Source organism: Orcinus orca, chromosome 13 (assembly GCF_937001465.1).
Source record: "Orcinus orca chromosome 13, mOrcOrc1.1, whole genome shotgun sequence".
Lineage (NCBI taxonomy): Eukaryota > Metazoa > Chordata > Mammalia > Artiodactyla > Delphinidae > Orcinus > Orcinus orca.
In genome coordinates, this window is record NC_064571.1 from 73,170,681 (window position 1) to 73,190,022 (window position 19,342).

Consider the following 19,342-nt stretch of genomic DNA (forward strand, 5'->3'; position numbering starts at 1 on the left):
CCAGGTCCAGCCAGCCTCCTCCCAGCACTGGGTTCGGGACCCTACACTCAGAGCCTTTCACTCCGCTTGCTGTCCCATCAATCTGTGCAAATGGCTTGCTCACACGACGTCAGTGACCACCCCCAACAACTTGGCTCGCTTTCCCCAACAGCAGGAAATTGAGGCCCCTCCCTCCCCCGGACCTCATGACACCCCTGAGGGTCCTTGTACCATCAGATCTTCTTTCATCATCTCCTTCCTAGCTCTGCTTCCTCCCACCCTACCCCAAGAGTTCTGAGCCTCCCTCCCTCGTGTCACCCCAGCTTCAGTGGTCACGGCTGGCCTGCTGTCCCTGCAGCCCCTGCTCTCCAGAAACACCTGCACCACTCCTCCTGTTGGATTAACCTCCTTCCAGAAGTAGCTCCTCCCGATAATCTCAGTGGCCGGTAGTATTGTCCTTGGGCGCACACTGGAAATGTGCTCTCTGACCATCCCCATCCCCCTGCATCTCTAGACAGTTGCAGAGTCCCGCATAGATTCTCTCCGTGGTTCTCTTCCCCATTTGCATAGCCCTGTCCTCTCCTGGTGGCACAGCCCTATTAAGACCCTCCAGTCTCCCACCAGGCTCTGGCACAAGGCCCCTCCCTAAGTCCTCCCACTTAGGTTCCTGGCTGCTGGAGTTGCAGCTCTTTATGTTTTTTTATTCAGGTTTCCCTTATTTTGTTATATACTCCTGAAAGGTATACGTAAATTGGCTTTTGCTAATTGAATCTTATTTTAATGGTACTTTAAAGGCATGTTATTGAAAAATCAATGATTGAATCTTTTCAGAAAGCATATAATGATCTCTTAATTGGTCGAAGATAAATCGAAGTTTTTCTTTACACCATTATCTGTACATATTGTTATGCACTTTCCACGTGTTCCATTCTTTAGACCTTTATTACTTAACTCTGTGCCAGGCCCTGTGCTAGGCTTAACTGGGCCTACAAAATGAATATGGCCCAGCCCTGCCTTCAAGGGGAACTGAATGCCAGTGCCTGCTGGGCGGGTGGGCACATAGGAGGGGTGGGCCACTTCTCACAGAGAAGGTTCTACTTGCCCTGAGCTTTGAAAAGTCAGTAGCTCACCAAGCAGCTTTTGTTAGTTTTTAAACCCCTAAGGGCAAACCCTGCTTAACTAACTTTATAGTTACCAAGATAATCTGAGTTCACTAACTCATTTCTCTCCATATTAAAAGTGTTTCTGAGTACCTCCTAAAATAAGGTCTTAAGTAAAAGTTTATAAGCTAAAGTGTTTACATGTAATTGGAATTATGGTGAGTGGTTAAGAAAGTAGACTTTGAGGACTTCCCTGGTGGTCCAGTCCACTTGCACTGCAGGGGGCACGGGTTCAATCCCTGGTTGGGGAACTAAGATCCCACATGCCACGCAGCACAGCCAAAAAAAATAATAATTAAAAATAAATTCTAAAAAAAGAAAGTGGACTTTGGTATCTGATGTGTTTTTGACCTTGCCGTTTTAGAAGCTCTGTGACATAAGCACGTTATAGTCATTTCTAAGACTCAGTTTTCTCATATATGACAATGGCAGTTATAAAGAGCTACGTTGTAAATGTGCAGTTTAAGTATTATAACTTATGTAAAAGTCGATCACATGCCTAACACAAAGTAAGTATCCAATAAATGTTAGCTGCTTTTAAGTGCTGAATGAATATAATGTGTGGTGATGTTATTACTATTACTACTTGCTAGGCAGTTGAGGGGTTAACACAAGGATGAATAAACAGTCTGTGCTCTGCCATGGCCCCTCCTGACAGAGGGGATGGACTGACACAGAAGTTCAGACCCAGCAGGCTGTGGGATGCACAGAGGAGGGAAGGGATCCAGGAGGTGAGATTGGACCTGCATGTTGAAGGATGTGTAGGATGCTGATGGGCAGAGATGGTGGCGAGGTACCCTAGCAGGCGACACAGCCTGGGCAAAGTCACAGAGCAGCCAGATGCTGCCAGGCCCAGTTCAGTGGCACGTGAGGCTGGGGAGTGCTGGGGTTGGTCAGAAAGACAAGACTATCTACAGCTTAGCATCATCACTCAGCTGTCTGCATTCTCAGAGAAGAAATTAACATCACTACTCTTCCTCTTTTGTAGCTCGCTCTCAAAAGTCTTCAGGCATCGGGCGTCTGATGGTGCATGTCATTGAAGCTACAGAACTAAAAGCCTGTAAACCAAATGGTAAATGCTTCTTTCATTCAACTGGTGTGGTAACTACCCTGCTCTTTGCTGGTAACTCTTCTGAACATTGAATAACGGGACACTTTTTAAAAGTCAGTATTTCCAGTGCCACTAAAATGGTTATTGGACCAAAATTATTATCACTCTAGTTTCCCAATAAATACCGATGCCTCCTTCCTCAGTGCTTCTGAGTAGAGAAGGCAGGAAGCAAGCTGCACTGACACATGCTCATGGGGAGCAGCCCTGGCATTCGCGCCCACAGTCCCTCCCCAGGTTTATGATGCTGTCAGCACTGGGAACAGAGACCACAAGGCAGATGCAGACCCTCAGGCAGTGACCCCTGCGGCCATGGTCTATAGAGAAACATCTGTGTAGATCCTGCTTCTGCTCGAAGAAGGCCCTCTTGTCACATGCCACATGTATACTGGTTTGTTTTTGTTCAGGAAAGAGCAATCCATACTGTGAAATCAGCATGGGCTCCCAGAGCTACACCACCAGAACCCTTCAGGACACACTAAATCCCAAGTGGAATTTTAACTGCCAGTTCTTTATTAAGGATCTTTATCAGGATGTGCTGTGTCTTACCATGTTCGACAGAGACCAGTTTTCACCAGATGGTAAAGTATAACTCCGGGGGGTGGGGGCGGGGATATGAAGTTTCCCCCATACTCTAGGATCTGGGGTCTGGAAGCCGGGTGCTCAGCCTTGTTTTTACCCCAAGACACCTAAGGGCAGTGACACAGGCCATGGTCCTCAGCAGCTCTCAGTGGCTGCAGGTGGGATACCTTCTCAGGGGAAAGGGGGGGGTGGCCTCAGGTGTGTTTCAGGTCTTTGACCCCAGTCACCCCTGCTTACCTAATGGAAACGCTGTGCTCCTGGCACCTACTGAATGGGTGAGCCATTCCCTGACCAAAGAGGCTTGGATTTCCAGCAGTTTGAGTTTCCCTCACACAAATCCCTTGTTCTGCATGCATCCATCCATTCACAGTATCCAACGGCCATTAACCAAAAGAAGTTACTTGTTTTGAATTTGAAAGTTTTATGAATCCTGTTTCAGACACTCCTTCTGTGATAGTTTTTTAACAGTTTTTTAAAGAAGACTTTTGACTCTCACTTGTCTATTCACCAGATTTCCTGGGTCGCACTGAAGTTCCAGTGGCAAAAATTCGAACAGAACAGGAAAGCAAAGGCCCTACAACCCGCCGACTGCTGCTGCATGAGGTCCCCACTGGGGAGGTCTGGGTGCGCTTTGACCTGCAGCTTTTTGAGCAAAAAACTCTCCTGTAGGGGCCTTAGGGATCTGCCCACTAGGCTGGGGCTGGAGAAGATAGCCGGTGCTGCCCCTGAGCTGGCGGAGCGTCGCGCCGCTTCATCCATCACAAGGCCACGCATGCTGGGGCCTCTATTTTATCGCACACTAAATCGCTAGCAATCTATGCAAACATGACCTTCCCTATAAATAAACCAAACCCCATAGCACAGTGCCTTGTATTAGTGTTAACATGTTCGGCTGTGTTTAGATGCCAGGATTTCCATTTTCAGGGCTATAAAAAGTATTATGTGGAAATGAGGCATCAGACCACCAGACGTTACCACTTGGTTGAATGTGTCCACTGTGGGTGGTTTGGGTGACGCTGTAACCATTTCACACCACGTGACCTCCGCTGGGTCACAGCCACTCAGGAGGTGAAGGACTGGGAAGAAATGCAGCCTCAGCGTGGGAACAGCCTGATTACGGAAATAGTGTCCACTTGTGCACTGAATAAAAACAGAAACTTGATCATTTTATTCCTGATTAGATTTTATCATTCTCTGCTGAGACAATATAGTTTGAAATCTAAGGGGGAAAGCTTGATTTACTTTAAATACTGTGAACTCTAATGATGCAGAAAATATTTTTCAACGTTAATTTTCTGAAGTATAAATTATTTATGTAAATTCCTTGTTTTTGCATATGTCATAGGACATGCATCTTTAAGCTTTATCATTGCCAATATGTACAGAAAGAGAATAAAAATATAAGTTTATGAATGTAACTTCAAAGCCTGACTGATTTACTTTCTATGTGAAAGGCTTTTAAAAGGTAATTTCAGGGGCTGCTTGTAATGAATCAGGACAGAATGTGGCGGGGGAGTAGTCAGTCAGGAGACCCCAGAGCCTCGTCTTGACTGCCATTGACTTGCTCTGTGACTCTGGTCACTTTACCTACTGTTTCTGGGGCTTGGTTTCTTTGATGGCTAGAATGGATGATCTCTGTGGGAGCTAGAGCGTTCCCTTTTGAGTGCCTCTGTTTGCCTAGCTGAGTAAACCCTCAGGGGTAACTTAGCCATGAAGAAAATGCACAAGTATTAAAAATCATCAGCAGGTCCCTCAGCCCCTCCAGCTCCAGAAGCACCTGTCTCCCTCCCCCTGCCCCCATGCTGTCAGAGACACATCCACACCTGTCAGAGCTGTTTACTCAGCCTCTGGATTTTGAAATGTGAACTCTGTCTTGAACACTGATAAAAATAAGGTCTTTCTTACACACTAAATCCCTGGGTTAATGAGTACAACTGGGAAAAGATCTGCCTTTTGGAAGGAATCACACAGGCTACAGAAGCCCTGATTTCTCAGGGAGCAGGTGTTCTCTAGCAGCTATAAGGAAGGATTCAAATGTCCCCACACCATAGCCCCTGTTTCTGCCTAAACATAATCACTGGACAAAGAAAAACTGGAAAACAATTCAGAATATTCAAGGAAAAAAAATCCATCATTCCAGGTATTGATCCTGGGCACTGATGGGCTAAAACACAGACCTAAAAGGAATACGCCCCAGTGTCAAAGGAAGAGACGCTCAATATCTGAACCCAGACAATTAAGAATGTTGCTCAATTTAGGGAAAGTCTGGCTGCTCAGGCTCAGCCGCACTGAGCAAAGCAAACTGCTGATCTTCTACAGGGTTCTGAGACTCGAGCTGTGTTGGTTATGGAGGCAGGTGTGGGCTGATGTTCACAAGTCTGCCTCTGACCAGCTGACTTTCAAAGCATACAGCTGCCACTGATGTCAGGCAGGCTTAAAACCAGTCCTGGGGTTACCTGTGACCATAGCTATAGGATAATCCTTTCCTGGGACTGTGGGACTTCCTCACTGGGATGAACTGTGGCTAGTGCCATGTCTCCATGTCTAGATATGTTAGCACTCTTGTGGGACTCAGGACAGAGGAGCCTGCAAGAGGTGAGTCAGACAACTATGAAGTTACAGAGGATAGTTAATGGCAGTACTTCCAGCAACTCCAGTCACCCCCTTTGATGGAGGAACATGGCACTGCTCCTTAAGAAGTCACATCCTCTCCTGACAAAAACGGTAGCCTGATTTTCTGAAGGGCGAGGAAGGGACTACCTTACACTACCTACCCCTCCAGGGGAAAGACTGAGTGGCTGGAGGAGAGCCCAGCAAGCCCCTCCCGTGCTCTTCAGGATCAGGGTGCCCAGGCGGGCACGCCGGACAGCTCCACGCTCTGAAAGGGGACCCAAATTCTGAGCAGTCTAACATCACAAAGTCAGAGTGGCTTCGAGGAGATCGAGTACCCCGGTGAATGACCATGTGCTTTGGCACCAGAGGGACTGGACGTGGGATAGAGAACACCGCCACTTTCAAACCGTGCAGCTGACCTGGAGCGAGTTAGCAAACCTCTGAGCTTTGTGTAATGGAAGGTGATAATACTACCTTGCTGGGAAATTTTTTAAATGAATACACAGTACCTCACGCAGTTCCCGATTCACAAGGAGAGCTCAATAAACAGTAACTTATTATTCGGATATTCCTCAATTTAGGGAAAGTCTGGCTGGTCAGGCTGAGCTGCATTGAGCAAAGCAAACTGATCTTCTATTTCTTTCTTCTGTTTTTCCATTTCTGGAGAGAAAAAATGTTGGTAATGTTTTAACTGTTGTAGAGACACTGCAAAGTAAAGGTCAGCAAAGCTTTGTTACAAATGGCCCCTTATGGGGCACAGTTCCGGGGGCCCAGGACCTCTGCTGTCATCACTCTTCTTTCCACGGGCTGTGACCTCTGCCTCTGCTGGCCTTCCCCACCTACCCAGGATCTGGGTCTGTGCCGTCTGGTTCCTAAAACCTATTGACAGAAGAGCTGAGTGTAGGGTGGGGAAGAGGGGCTCACGAGACAGGGAGGAACTTCCCGGCTGATTCCAACTGACACTCATCTTCCGGGCAGCTTCCCAGCCAGCCCTCCCCTCACCTTACCCTCACTCTATCTGGGGTCTGCACCTCTCAGACAGGGCTTCCCGTGTCTCTGGACTCCACACAGCACTAACTTTCTGTGGTGTGGCAGAGATGACCAGCTCTCCATGAGACGCCAGCTCTCCCTGCCACTGTGCTCTGAGCAGCAGGGACTACTCTTCCCAGCACCCCCTGCCCCCTGCAGTTAGGGGCCGCCTTGTGACTTGGTCCTGGGGGCCCCCCTACACCCCCAGGCCAGACGTCCTCCATGACCTCTTCCCTTTTCAGTTTGACAGGAATGAATTCCTGGGGCAAGCTTAGCAGCCAGGTGCTGGAGATGAGAAATGTTCCTACAGCCAGGCGCCCTAAAGACTGCATGAAAGAGGGACGGCCTGCCAACCTGCTGACCCACCGGCTCCGGTACAGGAGCAAAAAATAAACTTCCAGTGTACGTAACCCACGCTCCACTTTTTGATCTCTTGGGAGCAACAGTTAGGCTGCCCTACCGTAAGGGCCTGGCTGACCACAGTCACGTTCAAACCTGACTGAGGGGCTGGCTCCCCGTGCTCTCAGACAGAAATACGCTCAGAGGTAACTTACCACATGAGAGGCATCCGTTTCTCTCTGGACAGACAGGAGAACAACGGGATTGGGTAGGAGTTGGGTCACAAAATACCTATCTAACAAGGTTTTTAAGCTAGAGAAAAGGACAGCCCCTCGCGCTTTGTGTGTGGTGGAGGGAAGGAGCCAGGCTGGTGAGTGAAAGAAGAGATGCAAAAATCTACAGTTCGCTCAGAACGGCAGGAAGCTACTACCTACCAAGTGCCCGAAGCCCTCCCTAGAAGCGTCCTAACCCTCAGGCTTCAGGGTACAGGTTGTGGGAGTGAGGATGGAAGGGGAAATAGACCGTGAGCTGTCAGCTGCACCAACCAGGGTGTGAGCTCTGGGTAGGAAATCTGTGCATGGAAATTTCCTGCATGTAAAGGCCCTTCACATAAACTATCATTTTGCCCTAATTTTTTTTTTAGTATAAATTTCATTTCAAAAGATTCCCACCTGTTGTGACCAAACTATGGAGAACAAAATTTTTGGTCTGGTTTGGATGTAATAAGCAGTAAATGGTAGGAAAATGGCAGGAGAGCAAAAACTCAGAAAAAAAGAGCTGAGGATATCCTAGAGGGAAGATCCCCTCTGGCCAGGTTTTCTCTCACCTTATGAAGGGCACAATCTGTCCCCCAGAAGTGGGGTCCGGGGTCCCACAATCTCCTTTCTGAGCGTCTTCACCCAAAGCTCTCCTGCCAAAGGGTGCCCAGAAGAGACCCCACCACTTCTTCTGCATGAAATAAATCCTCCTTCTGCCTCCTCTTTCTCACTCCCTTCTTTGGCTACTACTGCCTGTTCTGCCCTCAGAGTCTGTCTGAGAGGAAGGGATTTGTCAATGGATTCTGGACTCTGTTTGCTATCTGTCGGATGTTACACAACTCTGCCATCCGAGCCCTGTTCCCCCCAGATCTCTGCTCACCAGACTCTTCTTTTCATGCTTTTTACTCCTGGCCAAGCTTCGAGGAATAAAACTGCCTTTCAGAAACAGTCTGACTTAGGTCACTAGTCGTTTTCTCTTTATCAGGCAGATATTTCTCTTCTGCACAGACAAGCTTTTCAGGACTGCAAAGAAAAGTAGAAAAAATTTACCTTAATTCAGTATAAACAGAATTGTACCATTCAATAACTGTCTGAAAATTAAGTTAAGGAACTCAATACTCACTTGATGAAAAAGAGAGACTGAGAAAACATCACTTTGTGGCCGTCAGTCTGCGCCACCCACACCTCTGCTACTGCCACTCTTAGGCAGTAAGTCACGTGACCTTCTCAGGCTGTGGCAGAGGCTCCTGACCCAGAGCCTCAGGCCCTAGAGCTGTAATTGGGACAGAGGGGCTCCAGGCAGCTTTAGAGGGCTCAGACCAGAAAGGCAGGACCAGGGCATCCATTTTCCAGGACATGCACAAGAAAGCAGAGAAAGAGAAAGGAAGCAGTTCACAAAGAGAAGCTATGACGAATGCCACACAGTCCCAAAGAGGAAAGGACTGGCCTCGTGGTCTCTCAAGTGGCCTGGCTATCTTCCTGACTGCTATGGTCTGAATGTTTGTGTCCCCCCAAAATTCAGATGTTGAAACACAACCCCCAATGTGATGTTATTAGGAGGTGAGGCGTTTGGGAGGTGATTAGGTCATGAGGGCAGAGACCTCATAAATGGGATTAGTGACCTTATAAAACAGGCCTAAGAGAGTTCCCTCACCCCTTCCACAGTGTCAACCAGAAAGCAGGTCCTTACCAGACACTGAATCTGCTGGCACCTTGATCTTGGACTTCCCTGCCTCCACAACTGAGAGAAATGTATTTCTGTCATTTATAAGCCACCCAGTCTCGTATCCTGTTATAGCAGCCTGAACAGACAGAGACACTGACTGTGGCTTCCATGACAGACTGATGCTTTCTAACATACCCAGGCCCCCTTGCCTTTTTTTTTTTAACTTTAACTCTGCTTTTTGTAATCAAACTGTCTCTAACATAGCCACCTTGCTCTTAAGTCCTTTTCTTACTTTATTGAACAGCCACCTGAGGCACCTCCAGGAGTGTCCTCTCAGAATGTTTCCCAGGGCTGTCTCCACTCCTGCCCTGGGAAGCCCAGGCCTATCTAGAGAAATCACCGCCTCCTTCATTCCTCCATTCCTGCCTTCCTTCCTTTACTCATCATACAATGTTCCAGCTAAGCATTTACTCATCAATGTTCCCAGAAGCATTTACTCATCATACAATGTTCCAGCTAAGTGCTGGGAGCACCAAGATAAGTTAGCAGCCCCTGCCCTCAAGGGGCTTGCTGTAGAGGTAAGAGGCAAATGGGGGAGTAGAGGTACTTCATCGTGTGATAATCCTCTCAAGTGCTGACTTGACCCAGATATTTCTGTGCTTTAGTATATTTCTTTTCTTTAGGGAGTGGGGATTTTTTAGAAGAAGCCAGAAAAGGTGGCAGGATTCAGAGGGCACCTTATGTGCTATGTTGAGTCTGGACATTATTGGAAGGGTTGTGGGAAGCTACTGAAGGGTTTTCTGTTGGGGAGGGTTGATCACTTCAAAAAGATGGAAAGGTAGAGAGTCCATCAGAAGAGACAGACCCAAGCGCAGAATACCAGTTAAGGAGCTATGACCGTCTATAAAGGCTGAGGAGCCAGAGAAGGGAGAGGAGGAAATAAAGCAATATAAAGTCTTTGTCTTGCTAGGGGATGGGGAGTTATATAATTATTGACATTTAAATAAAAATATTTGTTAAAACTGATAAAGAAACCATGAAACCAGAAATAGAACATAAAACTTCCAAATCACAAGAAAACAAAGTAGTGTTGTTCATTCCAGCAAAACTCAGGATGGGGGATAAAAAGGAAACACCAAGAAAACACAACAGGGCTTTTTCTTTTTTTTCTTTCTCTCTCTCTTTCTTCCTCTCTTTCTTTCTCTCTTTTATAATTTTTTTTTTGTAGAATTTATAAGTCTGCACAGACTGACACTCCTGCTGCAAAAACTAGAGAAAAATAAAAAGAATTCACCTCCTTCCGGCCCCACAAAATTCATACTTTAAAGTCTTTGGACAGCAGTGTAAACAATTCCAGAGAAGAAAGAGCCCTTCCAGAATGAGCTGGCAATCTCTGGCTACTTTGTCCCCTGGGAGCTTTGGCCAACATCAGGTAGCAGGGACTGACTCCTCCATGCCCCCGGCGTACCTCTGGTGGATCTTTCCTCCCAGGCCTGGTGCTGTCCTTGAAAGTGAGTAGTCAACCTTGTTCTGAACACCACCCCACCCTGCGGAGGGGGGATCAAACCAGGGCACTTGAAAGAGGTCCCCTCAGGCCCTGAATATAGACAGCCTTCCCCAAAACCCATCTGAAAAAGAACCAAATAAAATGCTAGAACTATAAAAATAAAACAATTGAAAATACGAACTCAGTGGGTGGGTTTAACAACATATTATTAGACACAATTGAAGAGATAATTAGTAAAAATACCTAGTATCAAATATGGGGCAACAAAAAGGATGGGAAATACACAAGAAAGGGTAAGAGACAGGGAGTACAATGAAAAAATCTAAAATATGTTTAACTGGAGTACCAGAAAGAAAGTAGAGAATATGGCAGAGGTAACCATCAAAGAGAAAATGAATGAGAACTTCCCAGAACTGACTAAAGATATCACTTTACAGATACAAAAAGACCCATGAATCCTGAGTAGGATAAATAAAAAGAAATCCGCATCTAGAAACATCATGGAAAACTACTAAAATCAAAGACAACAAGAAAATCTTAAAGGCATCCAGAAAAAAAAATAATTATCTTCAAAGGAACAACGGTAGGATGGGCAATTGAAAGAGCAAAAGACAGGGGGATATAATATTTGTTGAAAGAAAATATCTGCCAACCTAACATTCTTAATCCTGTGAGAACAGCCTTTAAGAATGAAAGTAAAAAAAAAATAAATAAAAAATAAATAAAAATAAAAATTAAAAAAAAGTAATAATAAAAAATAAAAAAAAAAAAGAATGAAAGTAAAGTATTGAAATGGCTACATACTGTGTGATTCCAACTATATGACATTCTGTAAAAGGCAAAACTATAGACACAGCAAAAAGACCTTTCCTGCATTTGCTACGAGTTTTGCTTCCCACAGGCCTTGCAGAAGCTGTGGGCTGCTCTCTTGGAACCACTCTGTGGAGACTGAAAGTCAGCTGGGGCAATCTGGCATACTGCCTGGCCTTCTCTAGTTCTTTAAAATTCTTTTAAGGTACATCGTTTTCCTACAGGAAGATAAAAATCTAAATCAACACTCTTAAAGTCAACTCCAGTCACTCTTGGGGTAGGAAATCACTTGACAATTGAAGTCTCTAAAGACAAAGCCCCATGATCACAAGTGCCCATCTTATACTGAAAAATAGCCCTCCGCTCTTCATCCAACTCTTGCTGTCTTCTAAACAGAGGATCACAGAACGGTGGGACCGTAACCTGCGAGAACATGACTCTTTGAGGACGCAAGTACAGTTTGTATTAAGCATTTTAAATCTGTCTGAAGCATTCGAGTGTGGCCTTACTCTATACCAACTCGGCTGAGAATAAGGACCCAGGAATAATGTCATACAGAGCAAGGCAAGCGTAAATGCCACCTGCCTCGCACTAGGATATTTCACTGAGCCTTAAGTGGCTGAATGGAGCAAGGGCCACCCAAAGAGAAGACACATACTCCTGTTCAGAGTTCTACAGTATCACTGCATCAGTCAACAAATATCTGCTAATGCGACTGCGTGCTGCAACCCAGCAAGGTCCTGTCCTTGGGGATCTCTCAGTCTAGAACAGACAAGTCATAGACAACGACCACCTTGTCATGAGAGGCGTCAGCTCGGGTGCTTTAGGAGCACAAGGCAGAGCCCTAAGCCGGCTTGGGAGGAAGAGCGCCCCCTTGGGGGCTGACCACTGGTCTCTAAGGGCCCATGAGAACCGCGGGGCAGGAGAACATCAGTGTGCTGAGGGTCAGGGACCAGCTACAGAGGTCGTGGAGGAAGGTGATTTTCTCCTCCCCCATCCTAAGTATAGGCTTTAGACAGAGGGACTATTTCCCCTTGTTTACTTCCCCACACACCTGACCTTGACCCTTGCAAATTTGCAAGGACAACATCCACTGAATGAGGAGACAGCATAATGACTGCCCAACACAATACAGTGAGTCCCCCAGAGCCAAAAGAACCTTCCTATCTTCACAACCATGATCTGCCTTGGTTTTTGGGAGAAGCAAAAGAAACCACTTTTCTCTTCAGAGCCACACACGTTTTTTTAATGAATAGTATTATCAGATGGTCACTTTTGTTACACAGGAGTAAAAAACCTGAAACCTACATCTCAAAATTTTAAAGCCTATATTGTTGGTTTAAAATGTGAAGACTCATTACAAGTTCAACTACTGGCTCCCTGGGCGGCCTTTCTTGCATCCCTCCTTTCACCTCCCCTAGAAAGGAGCTCTCCCGGCGCTGGTTCTGTGACACTCTCATCACACTCACTGTCCACTTATCTTCCCCTACCTCCTGGGCTTCGAGTTTGCTGAATGTGAGTGGGTGGATGAATGAATGAATGGACGAATTATCACACACATGCAAGTGCCTTTTTCACAATGTCAATTCCCAAGCAGTCGAAATTACTTTGGGTTCCTAATCTAAAACTCAGAGGAAATGCTTTTGTGAATTTTTTTTTAATGAATGCAGAATAACTATGAGACTTCTAAAGTGACCAGGTTTTCCCCAACCCCAGAGCTTCTAAGAATAAATAGGTAAACGTAAGAAACTTACTTACCTTTCCATAATTTGAGTCCTTTTTTCTCATATAAAAAGGATTGTATACTTCAGGATCATAAGTCTCCAAATATAATTTCCTTTAAAAAAAAATAAGTACACTTAAGAGCAAAGCATTACATTTAAACGTGCTTTAGTATATTTCTTGTTTTTGCAAGATTCAAAAAAGCCAAATACTTTATTCCATTTCTTATATAAAATCATAGATTCAAAGGGTTGGAAGAAATCTCAGAAGTAATTGAGATTGCAGTGAGAGTCCACCACCTTCTGGGAGAAGTAATCATCCAGCTTTAGTCTCATGTCATCCACTAGCCTTGTTTGAGAACCTTCTGCTCCATTCTTGGTCATTCTAACCACCAGAAAGCTTGTCCTTAAGACAGAGCTGAAGTCTGCCTTGTCACTGCCAGTTCTCCCCGTGAAGCAACACAAAACACAACTACTCTTCATCCACATGTCAGCCTTTTACAATATGTACTTATAGGTTTCATTTCCTCTTGTATCGTCTCTGCCTTGGGCTAAATATGCTGTATTTCTTTCCACTTTTCCTCCTGTGAAGTGTTGTCCAGCTCCACCCTCTTCTAAAGGTTCTGTAACTGGTGACTATCCCCAGGTGGACAGGTTGGGCCTGATGCTTCCCACTCGAAGCACCGCCTCTCAATACAGCCTAAGAACTCAGATGGTTTCTTGGAAGCCAGCTCACACGGCTGACTCACACTGAATTTACTGTCATTTTAAATCACTTAGACTTCAACACATGGCTTTTCTAAGGCATGGCTTCCCCATCCTACACTTGTGTGATCACATTTCTGGGCATACTTGTAAGATGTTGCACTTTGGTTTCAAAGTGACCTGGATTCAACCTTGAGCTCTGTCTCTTAGGGCATTTAGGAAGAAGTAGTTAACATACACGTCCAGAAATTTTGCTCAGTAAATATACCTAAATACTCTAACATTCCAGTCAAACTACTCTAGATCTCTGCTAAATACCTGGAAATTTAGGTGGGCCTTAATGTCAAAAGAGGGTCCTGATCTCAAAGTTAAAATAGAAAACTCTTCCATAGAAGAAGCCAAAATTTTGTTCTTGTTTTGTAAAACCAAACTGAATAACAGAGGGTATAAACTGGTGATCCCTTCACCTCATGGTTGACTAACTCAACAGCCATGGAAACCGCTTCTCCTTTGCCCACAACCTATTAGAGAGATTGGAAAGGCACACACTCTTTCCTGGCTCTGCTTTTAGCTAGGACTTGGCATGTGACCCAGTTATGGCCAATGAGACCTGAGGGGAAATCTGCTAGGAGCTTCTGGGGACTCTTTTTGCTTCCTGATCACAAAGGATGAGATGAGGTGTAAGAAAAGGACCCCCTGGCATCATTTCTCACCCTTTCTTCCTGCCTTGAACACAGACCTAATACCTGGAGCTGTAAGCAACCAAATGTGCTTTCAAATGTGAGGGTGACGGGCAGAAACTGAAAATATTCAGGATAGCAGAATAGAACAACAGGAAAAAACCTGGATAATTAATGACATTGTTATGCCGCCAGAACCCACCATGAGACCACCTATCCCTCTATTTCTTATTAACCAATAAATGTTCTTATGGTTTAAGCCACTGTTATTCTATTAACATTTACCTAAAAGCATTCCTGATAAATCTAGTTCCAAATCAACACTTCTATTCCCTCTACCTGGAATTTCAGGTTTAAAAATGCAGTAGGTTGTATCACAGTTCCATGAATTCATCTTAAATACAAAAATAAATTTGAGACTCTTTGCATAAATAAAAATGCTGACCCAACTTTTCAAATAATGCTTCATTAAAAAAAAAACTCTCATGGGATTTCCCTGGTGGTCCAGTGGTGAAGACTCCGTGCTTCCACTGCAGGGGGCACGGGTTCCATCCCTAGCTGGGAAACTAAGATCCCACATACTACATGTCTTGTGGCATGGCCAAAATAAATAAAATAAATAAAAATAAAAACCCCATGCTCCAGTGATTCTAAAGCTGCCAAAAAAAAAAAAAATTCTCATACCGTTTTATTTGTGTGCTTTAAAAAATATTCAGAATTCTCTTGTTTTTTCCAACCCTTTATATGAAATTACTTTTTCCATAATTCTCTGCTGAAGAGGCTTTGCAACATTTTCAGTCCATTTTTTATGTAACAACTCTTTCTTCTTTCCTTAAAAACATCCAGATGCTGAAAATACGTATCCAATCTCTAAGGAAGTAATACAAACAAGGAAAACAAATTATTAAGAAGTTTTCCAGGCTTCCCTGGTGGCGCAGTGGTTGAGAGTCCGCCTGTCGATGCAGGGGACGTGGGTCTGTGCCCCGGTCCGGGAAGATCCCACATGCCGCGGAGCGGCTGCGCCCGTGAGCCATGGCTGCTGAGCCTGCGCGTCCGGAGCCTGGTGCTCCGCAACGGGAGAGACCACAACTGTGAGAGGCCCACGTATCGCAAAAAAAAAAACAAAAAAAAAAAAACTGAATTTTGGGCTTCCCTGTGGTGCAGTGGTTTAGAGTCCGCCTGCCGATGCAGGGGATACGGGTTCAAGCCCTGGTCTGGGAGGATCCCACATGCCGCGGAGCAACTGGGCCCGTGAGCCACAACTGCTGAGCCCACATGCCACAACTACTGAGCCCGTGTGCCACAACTACTCAAGCCCACGTGCCCAGAGCCCGTGCTCAGCAACAAGAGAAGCCGCCGCAATGAGAAGCCCACGCGCCGCGATGAAGAGTAGGCCCCGCTCGCCACAACTAGAGAAAGCCCGCGTGCAGCAACAGAGACCCAGCTCAGCCAAAAAAATAAATTAAATAAATAAATTTATTTTTTAAAAAAGAAGTTTTCCATTTATTTTCATTTGAATAAGCGGGGCGGGGGGTGGGGGGAGAACACTTGTTCCCACTCCTCAGCTCTCAGCACATTCAGGCTGCAAAGTCATAGAATAAGATATTTGAAGAACAGTATAAATTTCAGAAAGAGAACCTGAGAGCACAGAGCAGAAAGAACCCATGAACAGTTCTACACCACAACTGTGCCTCCAGATTAAACCACATCCAAACCACTCCTAACTCAGAAAACTCCTGCTTCTTTTTAAGAATTCAAAGCATTCCCTGGTCACCATTCCATGTCTCCAGCCTTCATTATCAGTAAAGACTGTGATAAAAGTGGTAGAAGAAAAAGAGCCTAGACTTGCATCAGCACCTCTCTCTCTTTTATAAAGGAGGGTAAACCCACCTACCTCTTTTGATGCTCAAATGAGAATATATATAAACTTCCTTTATAAATTATAAGCCACAGTACAAATATTAACGTATTATACACCAAATTTCAATCCCTCTCATTGAGATGAAAACGTCCTTAAATTTATTAATTCCATAGTGACGATCAGTACTGATTGGTCATTATCCTTAAATACTAATTCATCTCTTGTGGCTTTACATATTCCCACTGTGATGTAGGAACATATGAGAGAGAGGTAGATTTTAGGAAAGAATTTCTATTCAGTAACAGGACAAAGACGGGGAGCAGTTAGAACAATCTCTCAGATCCCTTAAGGATAGATCTGGGACTCCCAACCTCCTAGTGATTCTGCAAGGAGATGGCACAATCTCAGATCTATGTAGTATGAATGGGTGATTCAGAGGAGGTTCGTTCTCCCAGAAAAATGAATCTCTCTGACATGGTAACATCCTCTTGGCCACACTGCTCTGTATCACTCTTGCTTACCTAGAACACACTTGGAATCCACTCTCTGTAGCCAACTCTTACCTTTGCAACATAATTTTCTCTAAATAATATCACGTATACAGCTTCATCAATGTCTTCTCTAGCCAATGCCTAAAATTACAGAATTAAATATTAGCATTTAGATCCTGAAGAAACAAACCAGTGACAAAATACAGTGTATTTTACCAATAGTTTGAGTGTAAATCTAACATCTGTACCTCAAAACATATTTTGTAACTTTTTATTATGGAAATTTTCAAACACAATTCTCCACGAACCCATCACCCAGGTTCAACAATGATCAATTCAGAGTCGATCTTATTTCATCCAAATCCCTACTCACTCCCCTGCCCCCCACCCAGATTATTTTGAATCAAATCCCTTACATCACACCATTATTTTTAAAGTACCAAGAAAGCTTACTAATTAAAGGGATCCTCTATAAAAGGAAGCCTCTTTATAGGCAGTCTGTAGGTGTGTTTTAAAAGCCCTTGAAGTTTCCTGACTTCTGCTAGGTCTCTTTATAAGTTAAAACCTATTTATAAGTCAAAACTACAGAAGTTTGATTTAGTTCAAAGGGTCCAGAGCCAATTAGCTGGGAACTCCTGGCTGAGGACCAAGATGGTCTTACATCTAGGGACTTGCTGTTTCCATTATGAGCTTGGGTAAAGCTGATGCACTTAAATCCTTACTTTAGGGCTTTTCATTTGGATCACTATGAACTGATCTTCCAGCTTTTACTCTTACAGAACTAAGTAAGGACAAGTGGAAAGGCAATAAAAATTCAGCATCTGGAAGAGAAATTCTGTTACCCAATAGAATTATCTAGTGTAAAGTGATACAGGTTCTTAAAACTATGTTATTCAATCTCTGGCTCATCTTTCAGTTCTGCCACAACGAGTGCATCAAAATAAACTAAACCTCAAACTCAAATACCAAATCTGTGAATAAGAGAAATCTCAAAACGGACAGTTGTATTTTTACCGGTATATTTAACAGCTTCACATGAAATCTAAAATGATATTCAGACAGCTAACTAGGGTCTTCTCCAAAATACAACCCTCTTGATAATATAAACAGACTCTTGCTTTAAAATAAAGCCTTCTTACACTTATTTTAAGACGGAAATTGAAAAATCATGTAAAACAATTAAATGTTTTCCCCTAATACAACACAAATTTAGAATAAATCAATTTATCTGAAGTAGAAACATACACCGACAATCATCTTGAGAAATCACATTTTTTTAGCCATCCTATTAACATTATTAGCAAATGTTATACACACTATTGGGTGTATGTCAGATTTTTGAACCACTTTTTCTTCGTTTAAGGAAATAGTTTTTGATAGCTCCTTCTTGGTGATTGTGCGCGCGCACACACGCACACGCACACACACTCTCTCGCCACTCTTACTGCCACCACAGTAAAAGGGGTAAAACAGAAGAAATATCCTAGAGCTTCTCTCTATAAAATAATGAAACTTTATGAGAAAATCATTGCTTTACCAGACCCTGGAGTATCAAGAATTCACTGGCAAGCCCAGACCTGGCTTTCACCGCCTCTCCCGCAGGGCAGCTCAGGGACTGCTGTTTACCCACAGCCCGCCCTGTTGCTGTCCTGATGCTGCGGTGACCACGGGAAACACTACAACCACCCTGGGCCAAATGCGATCCCTGGCCATTCCCATTTGGCGAATTCTTTGAGAGCCAAGTTTATGCCAGGCGCTGTTCTAGTTCTGGGGAAAACAACTGTGATTAAGACACAACAGATCCTAATTTCAAGGGATTTATGTCCCACCACCCAAAGGTGGCCCCCAAATGCCACATTATTTTACCTCCATCAAAGCAACTGACTCGGGTTCTGGCCACTTTAATTGTTCTGGCCCAAAATGTTTATCATAGTTGGACATTTTCGTGGCAGCCATAAATAACAGAATCCCCGAAGGAAGAAAGAGTAAATTGAGGAGATAGGTGATTACAGTTGAAAAAGTGAGGTCTTTCAAATTCAGAAAGCAGTGTATCCTTGCTCTGCCACTTAATAGACTCGGTAAGTAAAACAAACAAAAAATAAATCCTCGGGTCCCCTAAACCTGTTTCAAAAAGGGGGTGATTAGGCTCCCCGACCCGTGGCCTTAAGGACCCAATCAGGCAACGCCTCAGGGTCTGCCCGGGGCTGGGCCCCCCGGGCCACACCGCCGAGGGGCCACCGTGGGTGGTCACAGGCCTGGGCTGCCTTCTGCTCCCCACCTCGGGCTCTGCGCTCGGGGCGCTCTGGGGCCGGTGGCACGGCGACTCACTGTTCTGGGAGGGGAAGGGGAGCTCCTCTAAAAACAAATTAAAGCACTACGCTTAGACCCCAGCCCCTCTTCCCGCAAGCCCCCTACACCTCTCTCCACAGGGGGCGCAGAAAGGAAGGAGCCGCCCCCACCACCACCACCCCCCGCCACCGCTCGGGCTCGCCGCCACCCCGGCCTCTCCGTGCGACGTCCGCCAGGCCTTCAACCGTCCAATACGACACCACCCCAGGTTTTAGTTTAAAATATACATATATATAAATTTAGGTCATGTAAATTAATCCTAAAGAGAACTTACCATTTATCTGTATGATCCAGGGCAACAAGAAGCAGCGAGGATTGATTTTTAGTGCCCCTTTTGCCTAAGGAAAACAAAAGTCTCTCCTCCTATGCTCCAGGTCCTAAGTCTTCTGTGACTAGGAGTCAAACTCAACATGAGCCAGAGGGGTAATCAAAATGAATTTTTATAACTTTGCAGACTCAGAATCAGCACGTGGGTAATCAAAATG

The 19,342-nt window shown here is 44.8% G+C and overlaps 2 protein-coding genes across 12 annotated transcripts in view; one reads left to right on the forward strand and one right to left on the reverse strand.

The window, feature by feature from the left end:
• Positions 1-4,247, forward strand: part of ITSN2 (intersectin 2) — a 162,014-nt gene extending 157,767 nt beyond the window's left edge. For all 11 annotated transcript variants that reach the window (XM_033425280.2, XM_033425278.2, XM_033425285.2 and 8 more), the window contains 3 exons: positions 2,128-2,211; positions 2,655-2,828; positions 3,341-4,247. In XM_033425280.2, coding sequence (XP_033281171.1) covers positions 2,128-2,211; positions 2,655-2,828; positions 3,341-3,498 — 416 coding nt within the window. In that variant the 3' untranslated portion in view covers positions 3,499-4,247. The remainder of the gene's footprint in view (positions 1-2,127; positions 2,212-2,654; positions 2,829-3,340) is intronic.
• Positions 4,248-6,115: 1,868 nt separating this feature from the next.
• On the reverse strand, positions 6,116-19,125 carry FAM228A (family with sequence similarity 228 member A). Its single transcript, XM_004268219.3, is given in 13 exon segments — positions 6,116-6,321; positions 7,948-7,972; positions 7,974-8,095; positions 11,116-11,244; positions 11,246-11,268; positions 11,386-11,473; positions 12,809-12,869; positions 12,871-12,887; positions 14,841-14,886; positions 14,888-14,984; positions 14,987-15,026; positions 16,581-16,649; positions 18,375-19,125. Coding segments are annotated over 13 exon segments (939 nt in total). The 5' UTR covers positions 18,465-19,125; the 3' UTR covers positions 6,116-6,189.
• Between the last annotated feature and the right edge of the window lie 217 nt (positions 19,126-19,342).